Source organism: Chrysemys picta, chromosome 1 (assembly GCF_011386835.1).
Source record: "Chrysemys picta bellii isolate R12L10 chromosome 1, ASM1138683v2, whole genome shotgun sequence".
NCBI classification, from domain to species: domain Eukaryota; kingdom Metazoa; phylum Chordata; order Testudines; family Emydidae; genus Chrysemys; species Chrysemys picta.
In genome coordinates, this window is record NC_088791.1 from 238,803,610 (window position 1) to 238,824,226 (window position 20,617).

General features: G+C 42.7%; 1 protein-coding gene across 4 annotated transcripts in view; it reads left to right on the forward strand.

The window, feature by feature from the left end:
• The window catches only part of MAP4K4 (mitogen-activated protein kinase kinase kinase kinase 4), a 249,797-nt gene that overhangs the window by 100,491 nt on the left and 128,689 nt on the right, over positions 1-20,617 (forward strand). For all 4 annotated transcript variants that reach the window (XM_008172102.4, XM_008172104.4, XM_042861149.2 and 1 more), the window contains exon 3: positions 3,206-3,262. In XM_008172102.4, the coding sequence (XP_008170324.1) occupies positions 3,206-3,262 (57 nt within the window). The remainder of the gene's footprint in view (positions 1-3,205; positions 3,263-20,617) is intronic.

A 20,617-nucleotide genomic window follows, 5' to 3' on the forward strand; every position in this document is an offset into this window, starting at 1 on the left:
TGCTAAAGAGCTGCTGTGTGGACGAGGCCTTAATCCAGGGTCATTAAGTGTCTTTGGAATTGGGTACTATCCTGCTCGTCTGAATTTCTTCCATTTTCAAATCTATCATTCTTTGATGATATTAAGTAATTTTATAAAAGAACTTCTTCTATGAGCCTTCCCAAAAGCAAACCTGGCAATGGTAATCTGAAGAGCACTTTCCAAAACAGTAGTACCTAGATACTTCCTGATGTCGCAGGTAATGTTACGCCAGCATTCGAACGCTCTTATGAGTCTACGTTCTGGAAGAGAGCACTTGAGAAGGCAAAGAAATGAACCAGAAAAGCCAGGCCGATGCCTGTTTTTTGATTTAGCGGTTGCTTTTCCCTTTAAACGTATATTGTAAAGGAAAAGAAATGCAGCTTCAAAATGTGGTTTTGATGCATAAATCTGTTTCATCCAGAGAAATCCCCATGGTGTACTTTAAATACAGAGCATCTGAAGTATTCCATACATTATGAACAAGGTATCTGGAATGACTAACAATATTGTGAATATGACTGGGGCTTAAATTTGGCCTGGGATGCTGGGAATCCTGCATTTCCCACAGTCTGCAATTCCCCTGCTTTACAGTCCCTTAGGAGGATTATGGCAAAGCAGTTCCTATCCCTTCCCTAGGATCAGCAGTGAAGTGTTAGTTGTAGCTGCACTTTGCCTCAGCTGCTGTGGCCTCAAGATAATAAGGAGCAACAGAGGGACCAGCCGGATCTTTTGAAACTGTTGTGGAAGGACAGCTTTTCCAGAAGGAAGTCAGCATGATATGTGCTAGTCATCCAGAGCGGACTAACCTCGCCTCTTCTTGCAAAGGCTGGGAATAATTTCAGATCTCTTTTCTGGAAATGGCCAGGCCATCAGTAGCTCATGGATTTAAAGCAGAAAATAAAGAAAACTTTACATGAAAATAATTGACATCCTGTGTATCGTTTGTTACTTTCTTTATTCTTTTCCTTTCTAACCACCCAACTTTTTGTGTACCATGTATCTTGGTATATTGTTCCTTCACTTTTCCAGAGTTTGTTTTTTCCTGCAGAGTTAATATTAACTTCTCATTTATTTTTTAAAAATTATTTTCTCCCTTTTCTCCTTTTCAGATCTGGCTTCTGTCCCCTCTGTTTTTAGCTGTAGTGTCTTTTCTCTCTGTACCCTCCATTTCATATTCCCATTCCCCCACGCCTTCCCAGTCTCTTGGTTCTTCAACTCCATCCACAATGAAGAAGAGGGGAGATTCTGAGAGAGGAAGCACTGTTTATCTGGGTCTAATGCAACATTTCTTCCTTCCCCACAGCAGGCTAAGGGAGGCAGCTGGTTGGTGAGCCTTAGGGACCAGGCCAGTGACTCTTGTCATGATATAGGATGTTTAGGCCCCTCCTGGGCTTACTGAAAGGTTTTGTCTAGATAAGGAAATGAGGTCAAAGTTAGGGCAAGGTTGGCTAACATGTATTAGCCAGCCCTGACTTAACTTAAACACCTCCTTTCTAGACCAACCATGGGCCTCAGAAACACACAGCCATTGTCATGTGAATACTGACTCCCTACAGCGCACGTATGTGCCTGTACTTCCGTGAATCCAGATGCTCTACTTTTGTTCTCATACCCAAACCAGTTCAGTGAAAAAGCGATTGTATTACTAATTTAAGGTGACAAAAATATTAAAAGAAATGCATGCAGCAAAGGAACTTCTTGGAACAGACAGTAGCATAAGCACAGTAACTTATTTAAAGAAAGGGGTTGGAATGGTCATTGGGAGAGAAGTGGGTCAGCTCTTCGAAGTTCTGAATGAAAATGGAGACAGAAAATCTTCCTATTTCTAGAACTATTTATTTATGGCACCAACAGCATACTAGGCACTCTGCTGATAGGTAACATCTCTTAGGTGTACATGACTCAAAAATGGCTAGTGGTTTTGGGGTGCTTCAACTTTGGGGTACCAAGCTTGAGACGGTTACCAGGTCTGTATTTTCAGAAAGTCACTGAGAAAATAAGGCCTCATTCAGGTGTGTCAAAGTTAGTCAAGCAAAGCCACTGGTACTTTTGAAAGTCTTGGCCATGGTTCCTCTCCTGAAAAGTTTACAAATTATGGAAAAGTAATGGTTCTAACAAGGCAGTGTGACTGGTCAGTGTAGTCTAGCATGGGAGACTGGTAACCTCTGTGATTTGTGTTTTTAACTGTATTTATCTGAAGGAGTGGGGGTAAGAAGAAAGTCTGAGGTCGGACAGATGACGAGACTTTGTTGGCTGGTTCAGAGAAATGTATGTTAAGGTGGGCTTGAGGGAAGCGATAACAGATTGGGTTGTGAGGGTGGAGTTCTAGGTATAGGGGTCTACATGTAAGAAGTGGAGAATTGGGGTGAGTGGCAAGTGTGTTTTATACCATGGGATGACTAACGCACCTTAGCTACCGCAGTGTAAAAACATAGGTACATCAGGTTTACTGCCATGAAAACAAGGCGAGGTCAACCCCATGTGAAGGTGTAGTGCTGGTCTCGCTGAAGTACCTTGTGGAAAACACTGCTGGAGCCTCTCTCCACTAAAGATTTTACAGTGAGATAATTATTGTGTGTTTGTTTTTTACCCTGTAAACTCCCCCCCCCCCCTTTTTTTTTTAAGCAGTGAAGATAAGGTCTAAGAAAATGTCCTCTTTCAGTGGTGGTCTGGCTCACATGCTTTTACACAGTATTTCTCAGAGTTCACAGCAAAATATAAATGCAAAATACTGATGGAATCTCTGCCTTACCTAAATGTGCTCCGAGGATACCTTTTTAGAATGCACAGTATCTGGAGTCGCTTGCCTTATAAACATGGCTAAAATGTTTGTTGCCTAGCTATGGGAGATTGATGTAGATTGTGTGAATTATGCTAAAGAAAATGGAAAGGAACGGTAAATGCAAATGCATTGCTTTTGTGCTTAATTATAATTTGACAATCTTGCTAATTATCCTTTTAATGAGAAGTGATTTATCTCAACCGATTCTTTAAGTATTTTAAACTAAACTCTTTGGTTAGTTATCTAAAGTATTTATCTCCTGTCTTCAACATGAAATAGTAGGAAAGATAATAGGCAAGCCGGGATGGGGAAAACCCACTGTCTGGAAATTGTGTCTTAACGGTCCTGCTCTGTGTGTGTTTAAATGGAATGCTGGTGCTGACTCTTCTTTCTGTTTTTCAGGGTCGGCATGTCAAAACAGGTCAACTGGCAGCCATCAAAGTCATGGACGTTACTGAGGTAAGCAAAGAAAACATTCTTTTTTTGGGGGGGGGGGGGGGGGACTGAATAGGAATTGGTAAGTGGTTTAACTTTTTTTTTTTTTTTTTTTTTTTAAATGGCAGTTCTCATGTGAGAGTGATCACTTTGTTTGCAGGAGCTAACCTGCCATACAGTCTGCCCTTCTGTGACTTTCTGTGCTCATGAGGGACATTTATTTAAGTTGCTGCAGGTGGTCCCAAAGTATCTCAGAATCAGGAGCATCTCCTTTTCAGGAAGTTCTCAAAGGACGATGAGGATACTGATTTTTAAATGTAACTTCAACTGCTTTATAGAAAAAGAAGGTTATGGGGGACACATGGGGCAGGAACTTGAGGATCGTAGTTCCGCTAGTACTTTTGAATACATTTTATACCCTTTTTAGGCCGAAAAGGAAGTGGGTCCAATAAAGCTCCCAGTGGCCTGAAAGCAGAAACATCTGCTAGAATGCTGAGCAGATTGCTGGCAGAATTCAGCAGTGTAAAGTAGTAGTTGTAACTGACTCAGGGGGATTCACAGTGGAGCTTTAGATGGGAAAGAGGGGAAATTAACCCAGCCAAAAAAAATAAAAATGTCTATTTTTAAACCTGTACATATATAATAACTTTAGTTTACTCTGTTCAAAAGGAGATTAGTTTTAATTAAAAATATTTAAAACAGATCAGAATAAAGAGGATTTTTCCTGTAGATACCACTTGTGTTGTATTGAATTCTATATGCAGTTATCACATAGACTTCAGATTTAGAATTGGACAGAATCTTTGTATGTGTTTCAGTAGCATTATACTGACTGAGCAGCCTCTGAAGAGCGCATCATCAAACCAAGCATCCTATTGTTCTCAACCCCATTCATCTCCTGTGGTTATTTTTAAAAAAAGACATCAAAGCTCAAGGTGTGTTGTGCACAAAGCAGGGTCTTTAATCAGCAGAATGATTATGTTACAAGTAAATGTACACCTTAGACATATTCATCTGTTAAGGAGATCACTACATGTTTTATGTTTTGATGTATGTGCACACACACACTCCCAACTGGACATGTTACCTTGGACACAGGATCCCAGGAGGGTGGATTAGAGCCTTATGGGTAAACAATTTAAAAAAATGTATAAACAAGCAGCCAGGGATAGGTTAACTGATAGGACTTCAGTTATGTCTCTGGATCTCTGTGTGATTGTATCAGATGAGACTGCTGATCTTAACTTAAGCTGTTATGTCTGCCAAGAGCTAGACATACTTTCTTCATAAAAATCAATTTTCAGCTGTAAGATTATCCAAGGCTGCCTTTGTGAAGAGGCATGGTTGTATTCACTATAGTCAGCATGCAGGCAAAGCAGGGAATACTAGGGTGCGTTGACTTAGAGCGAGTGCTCTTTAATGGCAGATGATAGTATCAGTGCAGCAAATACTCACAAATCAGGTTATTACAAAATTAAGGGTTCTTCCACAAGCTGAATTTGATTATGCTACACACCCTAGATCTCTTTTTATGGCATGCATTAATAACTAACAGTTTGGATCGAAAGGTTATGTTAAACAAGGAAAACAGTCGAAAAATATTAGCCATGTACATTGCGACTGAGTTAATGTTAGGGGGAGATGCCTTAGCTATGGAATTTTCTTCTTTTTGAGTGCTTGATTTTGCAACCTTAATACTCTAGAAACACTGTTTTCACTTAACAGCCCTAGATTGTTGTGGGGGCAGGGGAAGAAGGAAGGGAGGAGAAATTTTGAGATACTGGCTTTGTGGAGCTTGTAAGTATCACAGGCTTCCCCAGTAGAATTTGTAAGTTCTTTGTTCCAATGTAATAGGTTTGTGGAGGTTGCAGAGACGCTGTACATTCTTCAATGTTGGGCTAAACGTCTTCCATCACTACTCCTTGCTCTGAAGACATTGGGCTTCTCATGTTTAGAATCTCAGACTTCTTCCAGAGCTGGACTTGTAAATTCCAGAGGTTGCTAGGTTAAAGAACTGTGGGTACGTGTGTGAAAATGGGGTTTGAATGGAAGCTGTTTTACAAACGTAACTGTAGTGATTGGGCTCAGTATGATTGCTGCACTACAGCGCTAGCAGTGTTAGTTTCGCTGGTAAAAGCGTTAATATTGAGCTTGTTGCTCTGCTTCAAAACCAGAACTTTTCCAGTCTGACTGGTGGCATGGATGGATATAAGTGATGATTTTGTCTATACTCTAGAGAGAATGAGACACACAAATTGCCTCCTTTTTAATCACCTTGCTCTAATTAATGCTTTGCTGAAGATTTAAGAAGGTAAAAACGTTCAAGATACCTGACAGCAATACATAACCAAACTCGAACTTGTAAATAATAAAGGCCCAATCCTGCAAACATTCTCTGCTGCTGTCAGTTAATACTGTGTGGAGTTGCTAAGCATTTGTGGGATTGAGCCCGTAAGGTTTTGACCAACCAAGTGTCAATAACTTTCAATTTAAAGTGAACTTAACTTTTTGATCAGTGCAACGTAGAGTCATGTAACGCCTGCTAGAGTAAATGGCAATCATGCATCTCAAACCTTACACAGCATTGTAAAAATGTTGTTCAGTGCTTATGTTGCTGTGCCTTGTTTAGATTTAATTTTGAAAAAGGAAAACATTGTGGGTTGAAAATCCCATGTCAGCTTAAACGCTTAAATTTTTTTTTAGACTAGTTAGTCATAGTATTGAAACATGAGCACTGTTTTATATAGGAATAGCCTGGCTTTTAAAACAAACAAACAAACAAAACTCCCAACATTTTTTTTTAAAATCAGGTTTATAGCTTACGCTTTCACTTTTTACTGGTGGATCAGCAGTGGATATAGGATGAGAGAGCTATTACTAGTGCATAGAACATTTCAATAGGAAATAAAAATACAAAACAAACTTAAGCAGTGTTTATGAACTGAAAGCTACTCTGCAGCTGGAGGGAATTAACTGCCCTAAAAGGTAAAGATGTCTGAACTGTTAGTATATGCATATTTTTAAAATTATTTTCAGGGCTGCATCATATTTTATCTATCTTTTGTGTATCGCAGGCTACGTTTATATTTATGGGCAAATAACTTTTCAAAAAAAAGTCCTCACAGTCAGTCAGTCTTTGCTCATTCCATCTCAGATTCTATGTTCCTTACTGGACACATGTTTTAGAAATGAATGTACTTGGACAGACGGTACCTCATGCTGGTCACCCCGCTAACTGCACTTACAGGCCCTGGCATCAGATTGTCATGTGTTTTTGACCTGTAGGATATTACTGTAGTGTATTCATATAGCATATCAAATTAAGTATGACTGGTATTAATATCACATATGATTTAATTATGATTAAAGTTTGGTCACTGTTTGATTTGAGTCCATTTTCGTTTAAAGCAAGAACCGTTTAAACTTAGTAAAATGTACCTTGCAGACCTGCTTGTATCTGAATTGTTTGTTAGTTGTGTCCGTTGTATCCATTTTTGATAGCTGTTTAACTCTTTCAGGGACTTTCTATATCGATCTCTCCAGGAATAAAGCTTATTTTTGAGTAGGAGACACTTTCTTTTATGCTTCCTTTTATGGTTTTGGGTGAAACATACAATCACTATACCAAATTACTTCTCCTGTGTCTGACTGTCATATACCTGACATTGCTGCTCCTCCCCCCTCCACCCCCCCACTTTTGGGTCCCTGCTGGACTTCATTTGTGAAAGTTTTTTACATTCCTTTTTAACAGCAGCATCTTTGAGATCACATGTCCAGCATTCCCTGATTTGTTCAGTGTAGTCTATACAGTAACTCCTCACTTAAAGTCGTCCCAGTTAACATTATTTTGTTATTAAGTTGGTGATCTATTAAAAAACATACTTGTCTAAAGTCGCACAATGTTCTGTTATAAGATTGTTTGGTTCACCCCACTCTGCCTGCCCGGTGTTCCAGCTGGAGAGTGGGCAAACCCCAAACCCTGCTCCCCGGCAGGAGCGCCGGGTGGGCAGAGCGGGGCAAGCCCCCATGCCCTGACCTCGCTACGCCCCTGCCTCAACCAAGCTTCACAATCATCATTGGAGAGTACAGTATTAAATTGTTGGTTTAAAATTATTTAAAACTTGTACTGTATATGTATATAGTGTCTTTTGTCTGGTTGAAAAAAAATTCCCTGGAACCTAATCCCCTCTATTTACATTAATTCTTATGAGGAAATTGGATTCGCTTAACATGGTTTCGCTTAAAGTAGCATTTTTCAGAAACATAACTACAACATTAAGCAAGGAGTTACTGTATAAAACTATGCAAGTAAATGAATGGATAAGATACCCTGCTGATTTGTAAAGGAAAATTTGGATTACTTTTATTGCCCCTCTTTTTCTTTCCCTTCCCCATGTCCTACATAAAAATGTAAGCAGCCAATGGCAGAAACATATGTCAAATCTCTTGCATTTAGCTAGTGATAATACAGAACTGGGTAAGGAGATCTAGGTTCTCTCCCCAACTTTGCCACTGCCTTTTTGTACTACTGTAGACAAGCTGCTTATCCTCTTTTTGTGGTCTACACTACACAATTTAACAGTGGCAGACCATAGAATCATAGGCCTGGAAGGGACCTTGAGAGGTCATCTAGTCCAGTCCCCTGCCCCATGGCAGGACTAAGTATTATCTAGACCATCCCTGACAGGTGTTTGTCTAACCTGCTCTTAAAAATCTCCAGTGATGTAGATTCCACAACCTCCCTAGGCATTTTATTCCAGTGCTTAACCACCCTGACAGTTAGGAAGTTTTTCTTAATGTCCAGTCTAAACCTCCCTTGCTGCAATTTAAGCCCATTGCTTCTTTTCCTATCCTCAGAGGTTAAGAAATTTCTCCCCCCCCCCCCCCTTTGTAACCTTTTACATACTTGAAAGCTGTTATCATGTCCCCGCTCAGTCTTCTTTTCCAGACTAAACAAACCCATTTTTTTCAATCTTCCCTCATAGGTCATGTTTTCTAGGCCTTAAATCATTTTTGTTGCTCTTCTCTGGACTTTCTTCAGATTGTCCACATCCTTCCTGAAATGTGGCACCCAGAACTGGACACAATATTCCAGTTGAGGCCTAATCAGCGCAGAGTAGAGCAGAAGAATTACTTCTGTGTTTCCTTACAACACTCCTGCTAATACATCCCAGAATGATGTTCACTTTTTTTGCAACAGTGTTACACTGTTTGCTTATATTTAGCTTGTAATCCACTATGACCCCCAGATCCCTTTCTACAGTACTCCTTCGTAGGCAGTCATTTTCCATTTTGTATGTTTGCAACTGATTGTTCCTTCCTAAGGCCTGGTCTACACTAGGGGCGGGGGATTGACCTAAGATACGCAGCTTCAGCTACGAGAATAGCGTAGCTGAAGTTGACGTATCTCGCATCCTCATGGCGCAGGGTCGACTGCCTCTGCTCCCCCGTCAACTCCGCTTCCTCCTCTCGCTGCGGTGGAGTACAGGAGTCGACAGCAGAGCGATCGGGGATCGATTTATCGCGTCTACACCCGATCCAGTGGGTAATGTAGACGTACCCTAAGAGGAGTACTTTGCATTTGTCCTTATTGAATTTCATCCTATTTACTTCAGACCATTTCTCAAGTTTGTCCAGATCATTTTGAATCCTATCCTCCAAAGGACTTGCAACCCCTTCCAGCTTGGTATCATCCGCAAACTTTATAAGCATACTCTGTATGCCATTATCTAAATCATTGATGAAAATATTGAACAGAACCGGACCCAGAACTGATCCCTGTGGGACCCCACTCGTTACGTCCTTCCAGTATGACACTCTTATTGATTACATATGGGAGGAATTTCAAAAAGGAAATTGAGTTGTTAAAAGGTCACCAGTTCCCTTCTATGCATTTGACTTAGATGAAGCCCTAGAACATGAAAACAGAGCGGTGAAAGCCGTTGGGGGAATTGGTGGGGATAACACAGCATCCAAATGCTCTTTTCCTGACATACCCAGAGCTTCATCGTCATTCGAACAAAACATTAAGCATAGATGGGATGACTTCCCCAAAAATAATCAAGCACCATCTAGACTCGTTAGCTGCTGTCCAAGAAGGGGCAAATTTAAAGCTACGGGATGTGCTTGCTTGCACTGGCAACCCATTCGTGAATGACAGACTGGAGATCATTGATGGGCGATCACTCATTACTGAGTATGATAATCTTCCATGGGAGTTATGGGTCCTCAGGTGGCTAATAAGGCCAATCCTTGAATCACAAGTTCTATTACAATGAGGGCAGAGGTTTTCAGGCTCAGCAGGAGGCTGTTGACCATAACTGGAGACCAGTCTCTACTTCTTCCTGCGCCTCTTGTCCTCTTTGGCTTGTCGGCGAGCAAGTTTAAAATGCAGGGGGCCATCACGTAGGACTTCACTCCATTTTAAGTGGTCCTGAGCAAGTGTCTCTTAGGTATCAATGTCAATATTACATTTTTTTAGGTTGTCCTTCAGCAAGTCCTTATAACGCTTCTGTTGCCCACCCACATTACGGTACCCTTCTTTCAGTTGAGAGAACAGGACCTGTTTTGGAAGGCGATGGTCTGGCATCCGGACAACATGACCAGTCCAGCAGAATTGCTGACAGATGATCATTGCCTCATACTGGTGCTCTTTGCCTCTTCCAGAACACTAATATTGGTGCGCCTGTCTTCCCATTTGATCTTCAGAATCTTACGAAGGCAGCGTTGATGGTGCCTCTCAAGGACTTTCAAGTGGTGTCTATAGGTTGTCCAAGTTTCAGACCCATACAACAGTGTTGGAAGAATAACGGCTTGCTAAACAAGAAGTTTGGTGTCTGTTCGAATGTCGTGATCTTCAAAGACCCTGTGCCTTAAACAAGAAAAAGCTACACTGGCACAGCTCAGGCGATGTTGAATTTCTGCATCAATATCTGCCTTGGATGAAAGATGACTTCCAAGGTAGAGGAAATGATCGACATTCTCCAGTGCAACTCCATTGCTTTTGATAGATGGGCATGTAATACCTCATTTGGAGAGGGCTGATAGAGCACTTTAGTCTTCTTGATATTAGGAGTGAGACCAAGACATGCGTAAGCATCAGCAAACACATTCAAGATAGTTTGAAGAGCTTTCTCAAAGTGGGCAAAGATTGCGTTGTCATCAGCTTACTGAAGTTCCACAATAGATGTTGTGGACATCTTACTCTTGGCTTTCAGCCTGCTAAGCCTGAACTGCTTTCTGTCCATTCTGTAAATGATTTCAACGCCAGCTGTAAACTTCCCAGCAACTAGGTAAAGAATGACGGCGATAAAATCCACAAACATGGTTGAAGCGATGATACAGCCCCGTCTGACTCCTGTTTGTACTTTTGAAAGGTTCACTCTGGGAGCCAGTGCTGCTCAGAACAGTCACTTTCATGTTATCATGAAGTAATTTTAGGACATTGATGTATTTATCAGGACATCCAATCTTAGAAAGTACAGTCCAGAGGGCATGGCAATCCATTGAGTCAAAGGCTTTAGTTAGATCAATAAAAGTCATGTACAGTGGTTGGTTTTGCTCCCGACACTTTTCTTGCAGCTGCAGTGCCGTGACGGTCATATCCACAGTTCCACGACGTGGTCGGAAACCGCTCTGTGACTCCAGTAAAATTTCTTCTGACAGGGGCAGAAGGCGGGTTGCAAGGATCTGCGCCAGAACTTTGCAGTGGCTAGGAGGGAGATAACACGATAATTTCCACAATCCACTTTATTCCCTTTCTTGAAGAGAGTGACAATCAAGGCATCCCTCATTTCACTGGGTATCTCCTCCTTTAAGCAGGTAAAGCTGCCAAATTAGCTCTGATCCACCATTTTTGAAGGTTTCAGCGGGGATCCCATCTAGACCTGCTGCCTTGTTGTTCTTCATCTGCATGGTGGCATTGTGTACCTCATACAAATTGGGAGGGTCTCCGAGCTTGTCCCTAAATGGAGCTCATTAATATCATCATTATGAAAGCAGTCTTCAATGATGAGATCACTAAAGATGTCAGTTGAATGAATATTTTGGGTCATGATGTGTATGAAGCCATCAAAACCCAAAGAATTATCCAAGGCTCCATTGATCTCTATGAGCTCCAAACAAGAAGAACAGACTAAAGCTGTGCTTGAATGCAAAGAAGAAAGTCAGAGTGAAGGTGGCAGGGACTATTAAAGAGCTAAACATAGAGAGGTCATTGTTTGCTCATCTCCTGGTTGAGTCCAGATCGCAGCATGTTGATGATCTATGTGAGACTTTGGGAAATTACGAGTTATTCATGGTATGACAATTGATGTTTGAGTGTGACTGAACAATGCACATGTGCCTGGCGAAAAACAAACTAATGCACATTTCATATGGTCTTCCTAAACCAGCACCTACTGACAATGTGACCAAGTACCTTAGGCCAACAGAGGCTTTTCAGCATAGCAATCATTAATAGTCTTGTCAAGCTCTCAGCAAACGAGAAACTGTTAACACCTGCCGAGATTTGGCTGAACACTTCATTGTGAGGCTACAGATAAAATACTAGACATATGACAAAATCCACCTCATGTTTGACTCGTATGCAGAGGAATCAATTAAAAAATACTAGAAAGAAAAGACTGTTATTGCACCTGTCCAACACAAAACCATGGACTCCATGAACATCTCCGGTGTCACAGTGAAGAAGCTGCTGTCTCAGACTCATACAAAGGATGAGTTAACTGCACACCTTGCAGGAAAAATGCTCCAGCATGCAAAGAATTTCATCGTCACAGCATAATGAAGCAGCTGCCTTGCAGGGTTCAGCGGAGGCTGCCACTAAAATTTATGTTGCATGCCATCAGTGCCTCATAGAGAAGAACCACTAAATTCCATTTTCGCACAAGAAACAGATGTTCTAGTGGACTCTGTGAGATGCTACTCAAGACTTCCTGTGACAGGGAGGACTAGGTCTGGAGTCCCTCTGCTGGAGGCCTCGCAGCCCTGCCTCACCCCACCCCAGAAAAGAGTAGAGAAGTCCTCCAGTCAGCCTAGAGAGGCTACAGGGGAGCAGCAAATCAGGGTTCAGAAGAGCCATATAAAAGGAAGCAGCAGAAGCAGAGCAGTCAGTTGCTCCCTGGAGCTTGAAGAGCGAGGACTGGGTGCCTGTCTGGCTGGAAGAGCAACAGAACCATGGACAGGTCAGTGCAGGCAGGCTGCCCTGCAGGCTGAGCCCAGGGGACTGAGCCCAGAACCTAACCAGAGAGGGCGAGTACCATGATGGAGCCCTGCTGGTCTGGTTGAAGACTGAGCCCCAGGCGAGTGTTGCTGAAAGGACACCAACTGAGGGTGCCAAGATGACCCCTGTTGGGCTGTTAAGGAAGGCGATGCCTCCAGGGGGAAGCCTTAGTGCTATCGCCCTATACCATGGCCGTAAGAAAGAACTAGAGACTGTGTACCCTGGCAAGGGGGACGGCATGTGTGACTCGGTCGGAGGGCTGAGCCACTGAAGAAACCATCGGCTGGGGAGGTGCTCTTGAGAAGTGTGTGCCACTCCTGTTCCAAACAGAAAAAACAGCAGGCTCACACCTGACCAAAAGGGGGCACTTGTGAGAGGTGGCATGTGAGAGGTGGGTGCCACTCCATTCCAAGATTCTGTTTTTCTGTTAGCTTCCAGGAAGCTGAATTGCTGCACATCCCTCAGATGTGTTCTTACCACTCAGACCACTGAAAGCTGCTGCACTACCAGGCTTCCACACTTTTTCAGGATGTCATGCTACTGGGAGGTTGGCTGGAAAGAATATTTGATTCAACCTCCTTGCTCTGAAGGACCTTGGAATGGCCAAGAGAGTTCACTGATAAGTTCATAAATGCAGGGGAAGAGTTCATATGCTGAGTTTACCATTTGAAGACCAGCATTACCACACTTGCAGAGCTACATTGGTGAATGTTTTCCTCAGAAACAGACAAATGGAGAAGAATTGCTCCTGACAAGGGGTGAATTTATATGTGCTACTAAGAGGACAAATTGTTAAGCAGCGGAATAGCTTTGGGATGGTCGAGCAGTGGACTAGCTCTGGGATGGTCGAGTACATCCAAAACTATTCTCCCCTGGATGGGTCTTGGAGGATGGACTATCTCACCAGTTTTGTGTGAAATACTATGTGCTCCCAAATCAATCTTTCAGCTAATCATAGAAGTGTAAGACTGGAAGGGACCTCAGTAGGTCATCTAGTCCAGTCCCCTGAACTCAAATCATGAGTACTTAACAACTAGGCCATTCCTGACAGTTGTTTGTCTAAGTTGTTCTTAAAAACCTTCAATGGTGGAGATCCACAACCTCCCTAGGCAGTTTGTTCCGGTACCTAACCACCCTGGCAGGAAGTTTGTCCCAATGTCCAACCTAAGCCTCCCTTGCTGAAATTTAAGCCCATTGCTTCTTGTCCTAACCTCATAGGTTAACGGGAACAATTTTTCACTCTCCTACTTGTAACAACCTTTTATGAACTTGAAAATTGTTATGTCCCCCCCCTCAGTTTTCTCTTCTCCAGACTAAACAAATCCATTTTTTTCAGTCTTTCCTTATAGGTCACGTTTTCTAGATCGTTGATCATTTTTGTTGCTCTGCTCTGGATGTTCTCCAATTTGTCCACATTTGTCCTGAAATGTAGTGCCCAGAAATGGACACAATATTCTTGCTGAGGCCTTATCAGCATGGAATAGAGTGGAAATGTTTTCCTTACATTACTCCTGCTAATATTTCCCAGAATGGTGTTTGTGGTTGTGGTCCTCCCCACCCCCCCAAAACAGTATGACACTGTTGACTCGTATTTAGCTTGTGATCCATGGTCACCTCCACATCCCTTTCTGCAGTACTCCTTCCTAGGCAGTCATTTCCCATTTTGTATATGTGCGACTGATTGTTCCTCCGTAAGTGGAGTCCTTTGTATTTGTCCTTACTGAATTTCATCTTATTTACTTAAGACCATTTCTCCAGTTTGTCCAGATCATTTTGAATTTTAATCATATCCTCCAAAGCACTTGCAACCCCTCTCAGCTTGGTATCGCCCCCAAACTTTATAAGTGTACACTCTCTATGCCATTATCTAAATCATTTATGAAGATATTGAATTTATCTGAACCCAGGGCTGATCCCTTCAGGACCCCACTCATTATGCTCTTCAAGCTTGACTATGAACAACTGATAACTACCCTCTGGGAATGGTTTTCCAACCAGTTATGTACCCACCTTTTAGTAGTGCCATCGAGGCTGTATTTACCTAGTTAGTTCACGAGAAGGTCATGCAAGACAGTATCAGAAACCTTACTAAAATTAAGATACACTACATCTACCACTTCCCCCCATCCACAAGGCTTGTTACCCTATTGAAGAAAGCTATTAAGTTGGTTTGACATGATTTGTTCTTGACAAATCCATGCTGACTGTTACTTATCACCTTATTATCTTCTAGGTGTTTGCAAATTGATTGCTCGATTACTTGCTCCATTGTGTGTCTGGGTACTGAAGTTAAGCTGATTCGTCTGTAATTCCCTGGGTTGGCCTTATTCCACTTTTTATAGATTGCTACTATGTTTGCCCTTTTCCAGTCCTCTAGAATCTCTTCCATCTTCCAGGAGTTTTCGATGATAATTGCTAATGCTCATGGCCAAAGACTAGATGCTCACCATCCTGCAAATTTTTGGCCAGCAGTATGGAGATATGTGAGTGTGGCATGGACGAGGATTAGTGTGAGAACATGTCTAGCAATGGCGCCCTAGATGGAGATGACACGATGATTTTGAATAAATGTTTTCAGTCCTACTTACTTTCTTAAGGTTACCAAAGATCAATATATTTTTTAGGTTTCAGAGTAGCAGCCGTGTTAGTCTATATCCGCAAAAAGAACAGGAGTACTTGTGGCACCTTAGAGACTAACAAATTTATTAGAGCATAAGCTTTTGTGGACTATGCATCCCTGTGTTAAAGTATAATTTAAAAAAGTTGATTTTAAGCATTTTCTCAAATACACACACACACACCCCCACACACACGTTCTCGGTTTGTCATGTCCAAATATATATACACATAATTGTTCTAGGTTTGTCATGTTTACTACCATTGTGTTTGTGGGAGAGGGCTTTTGAATTATACCCAACTGGACCCATTTCCAGTGACATTGTATTATCAAACTTTTCCACTAACCAGAGGACCTGGAGCTGGGAGCCAGGAGGGCAGCGCCCTTGCCATGCCACACCACAGTGGGTGACACCATTGAAATTATGATTCTGTAAATTTCTATGACTCAAATGACACCTCCCCGCTTTTCTATCACTAACTTGCTCATGGAATGAGATTTTAATACATTGTGCTGCCAGATTGTCTGTGCTTTACAGGTAAATTTGCCATACAGTTTCTGACAACCATACTGACATGTTCCTACTTCCTAATGTGGATCTGGTCTGAGTTTGCCCATCTGTAATGCTTATGTATCCAGGTGTTTGTTGCAGTCGTATCTGATTGCTTACCTCCGAAGGGTGAGAGGCTTGCTTGTTGTTTGTAGAGGGTTGTACAATTCTTGGATGGGCAACTTCAGCTTGAAGAATTATGATATGGAAGAGGATAGGGAGAGCACTCACAGTCTGCGTCCTTTCTAAACTACTCTCTCCTGAAGTCCGTACATCCCTCTCTCCTAGTCTAATTTGTTCCAAAGTTACTTTCAGACTGAGTCCAAAGACATTTCTGAAAACTTCTCTGAAGTTGGGAGGAAGTTTGGAAAGCTGGGCAGTATGGTTCATCCAGCCATAATGTATCATTTTGGAGAAGGGGTTACAAAGAGTAACATGGCTCTGCTGCCAATTGGACAGCTGTGAAAAGCGTATTTGTATAATTAATTGTTACCATTAGCCAATTCAGATCTAACACCTCTTCTACACCAGTCCTGAGCAATATAGCTCTTTTTTTCCCCCTCCACTGCTCACCATGACAATTGATCTCTTTGCAGCTGTGTCAGAGGCTCAGCCAATTAACAGAGCAATGCTTGCACAATCTGCCATGTTGACATCTGTATGGGGCTTTCTTTGCTGGAGCCCTGAACAGCCCTGGAAAAACTTACTGGATCCCTCTGGTTAGCTCTGCTCCACAAATTGTGTGTGATACTTCTGTTCAAACAAGGGCATCCATTGTCACAAAAAGACTTGTCTGCATATTGGATCCTGCAGTGAAGCTCACAACACTGAAGTTATAGCACAATCCTTTTGTGGCAGATGGATGTTAATCTGTCATTTCATAGTTGATACACAGTAGAATTAAGTTAATTCAAAACAGATTTTTCCCTGAACAGTGAAAAGAACCCAACTAGTGGAAACAATGATTTTATTCCTCAACAAAGAGAACCAATTTAACAACTGAATCTAGTCAGTTATTTGGATCTTGGACATATTCCAAATAACTTTACCATCGCAATACTGGAGCCAGTTGCTAGAGAGGACACATTTTCAGTATCTGTTCAGAGTTCTGAGATGGATAGCAATGCTGTCATGCTAAAGAAGTCTGAACTGGGGAGCGAGAAGACTAGTCAGCAGCTGGAAAGGTGTCCATAGCAATGGTGGGGTATAAGTGAAAATGGAGAGAGGGTGCCACTGGTGAAGAGAGGGTGCCGGGGCTATGAACTGCCACTCCTAGAGGTGCTGGGGCTCTGGCCTGGCACAAATTAAGCACGGTTTGGGTGACTGACGAAAAATCATTTGGGAAGCTATAGACAATGCAAAGCACAACTTTGGAGAAGGGAATTGTCCAGTGAGAAGGTCCACGGGGCTGTCAGGGTTCCAGCAGAGAGCAGCTTCACAAAGATGTCAGCTAATATGGCAGAAGGGGGGACAGTAGAGAAAAATGGTCGAAAACATCTGACCTATAAAGAAGAACTTGTTTAACTTCTACCTGCTTGTTCCTCTTTTGTGCAAAAGCTTTAATCTTCACAAAAGACTGATTACATGCACTGTCTCTTGTGAGACTCTACTGAAAATAATTGATTTTTGTGTTTTAAACATTCCTTATCTGAGAACCTGATTGTTTCAAGGCTGGAAGAAACAAAGGTTATCTGACTTTTATAAAGATCCTTGATAGCAGCATTACTTCATATCCTGTGTGTGTTTTAAAGGATTTTTGACCAGGAAGTATCAATATGGCTCATTTGGTAACATTCCCTTTTCGGAGCCCAAGAACTGTGGTGTCTATACCTCTGCCACACACCCTTAATTATGCCAGTTGTAATCTCTAAGGCTTTGGTCCCATCTGCCAGAGCAGCCTTGTTGCGAGACCCAGTTTCCATTTGGGTGTCCCATAAAATACTATAACATGGTTTGTGTTATACCTGTGTAGCTGGGGCCAAACTGGGTTTATAACCCTGTTGAGGGAACTGTGCTGTAACTCTGAGTGGAACATAATTCCCTTAATACGGACACTGTTTAATTATTTCTTCCTAGGAACCAGGAGCGGCGCTAGGGTTTTTGCCGCCCTAGGCGGCAGTGTTCCTCCTCAGAGCATTTGGTGGCGGGGGTCCTTCCATTCCATGTCTTTGGGGTGCTTCGGCGGCGGGTCCCGGAGCAAGTGAAGGACCCGCCACCAAAGTGCCCCGAAGACGCAGAGCGGAAGGACCCCCGCCGCCGAATTGCCGCTGAGGACGGCAAAATGCCGCCCCCCAAATCCTGCCGTCCTAGGCGACCTCCTAGGGTTGCCTAGTGGAAGCACCGGCCCTGCTAGGAACCATGTTATAGCATGTTGTGGAGCACCAGATAAGAAGTGGGTACCCCATCGTGGCAGTAACTGTGCTATTGCTGGAAGCTTTGTATGAGTTGTTATTCTGTGTATGATACTCAGACTGCTTTGATGTACTTGGAGTAGAACATGAAATAAATCATGCCATTAAATGAAATTAATTTTACATTTACTCTTGTGAGTAAAGAGAAACTTTTTGAAAGTTTTTTTTATCTTGTGGAGAAGTTTAGGCTCTACCTTGTCTGCATTGCCCCTTTTCTTAAAATATCCGTCTGTTACCCTGGCACCAATGCAGCTATTTTGTCATCAACCGCAATGTAGTGCCACTAGTGTAGACCAGCTACTGCTGTTTTTACACTGGTATAGACCTATTATGAGCAGGATAAGTGATACAGGTCCCGAACATGCAAACACACTAATGCTTAAGTTTCAGCTTGTGAGTAGTTCTGATATATAGTCCCCAACAAAGTTAATTTCTGCAGGACCTGGGCCTTAGTACTTGGTTACACCTACAGTGGGAAAGTTGAGACTCTTCACTACTGGGTGCTGCAGTTTAGAAAGGAGTTAGATGCTTTCACACTCAGGCCGTCTAACTCAGCTTAAGGGCTATGCCTACACTAACATTATTTTGTGAAATCTCCTGCCATTGTTCTAATAATGGTGCATCTCTACCAGGAGTAGCAGTAATGTGAGGGTTGGTACTATTGCCCTCCCTCCTTTTAAACAAAACAAACAAACCAACAAAAAAAAACCTGGCTGTACTGTCTACTCTACATTGCAACTTCTCCCTGGGTGGTGAATTTGATATCTCATTTTCCTAGAGTAGTCAAGACAAGGTGGCCATAAAATGCTACATGTGTTTTCTTGCCCGAATAAAAACCCATTATAACCACGTTAGAGAACCATGATTGAATTCTGGTAGGTACCTAGGCTAAAACACAGTTTTATAACATGTTTATTTTGTCCATGCGGGCAAGAATAAATAGTAAACTAATTATTGTAGCCCAAACTCTTTAAATGTGGTTATTTTTGTGTAGATGGGGCCTTAGTCTTGGGGAGTGGAATGAGGGTTCAGGATTGGGGATTCATTTGCTTATATTAATGTGAAATCTAGTCAGTCTTAAACTTTTTGTGTGTGTTAATTGTAGTTCCTGAACTATACCTGCCCCAGAGTCCCTCCAGCCAAAGTTTTATGATTTTTATAATCACATTCCTTATTTCTGAAAAATTCCCCTTTTGCTGTGTGAAAGACCTACACAGTGAAAACTGGCTAACTGTAGAGGGGAAACAGTGAAACTTGCTGTATCCAAAGTATTGCTAAATGCACAAAGTAAGCAAACTTAGGGGGGTGGGAGGGAATGAAAGAAAAATAAGCTTTAGACTCTTTGTTACAGTAGTTTAAAAATATACAGATGGATTTTTTTTTTGTTTAAGTTGATGCCTCTTTAAATGGGACACTTTCACCATACATCATGATTACCGTATACACCTCTAGCCCGATAGAACACGGTCCTCAGGAGCCAAAAAATCTCACCGTGTTGTAGGTGAGACCGCGTTCTATCGGGGTAGGGAGAGGAACCACTCCCCGCCCCAAATCACCTCCGCTCTGCCTCCATCTTCTCCCTGAGCGCGCCGCTGCCGCTCCGCTTCTCCCTCCCTCTCTCCCTTCCAGGCTTGCTGCGCCAATCAGCTGTTTGGCGCGGCAAGCCTGGGAGGGAGGAGAAGTGGAGCTGGGCGGTGTGCTCGTGGGGGGAGGAGGAGGAGGAGGCGGAGCAGAGGTGAGCTGGGGCGGGGAGCGTTCTTCTGCGTGCCCCCCCCCCTTTACTTGCTGCGGCCCCAGCTCACCTTCGCTCCGCCTCTGCCTCCTCCCATGAGCGCGCCGCAGCTCTGCTTCTCCTCCAAACAGCTGATTGGCACAGCAAGCCTGGGAGGGAGGAGAAGTGGAGCTGCGGCGCGCTTGTGGGAGGAGGCGGAGCGGAGGTGAGCTGGGGCGGGGGGGGGGGGGCCCGGGGAGGGCCACAGCAAGTAACGGGGGGCGCAGAGGAACCACTTGCAGTAACACGAATTCGGATATAACGAGGTAAAGCAGCCCCGTCCCCTGGAGCACTGCTTTACCGCATTATATCCGAATTCGTGTTATATCGAACTGCATTATATCGGGGTAGAGGTGTATCACATAGCATTTCATTGTGGAATCACTCTCCATTCTCTCACCCTCTCCTTTTCAGTTGTGTTTCTCCCCCTTCTCCATATAAGTAACATAAGAATGGCCATACTGGGTCAGACCAATGGTCCAGCTAGCCCAGTATCCTGTCTTCTGTCCCAGATGCAAAGATGTTTTCCAGCATTGTCGTAAAACAAGAAGAAGAAGTAGATAATTTTAAAAGAAACGAGCTTAGTATCTTTATTTTATGTGGAGAAGACGTAGCTATGGGAACCCAGCCAGGATGGAACAAAGAAACAACTTTTAGGCATTTAAAAACCTACTGTTGGCGCTATTCTTCAGTTATGGGCCTACAAAAGTTGTAGTGTACATCTCAGATTATCTGGTGTGATCTGTTTTTTTTCCCCCAAAGGTGTGTGTGCAGCTCTATGTATATACATGTAAAATGGCATTGTAA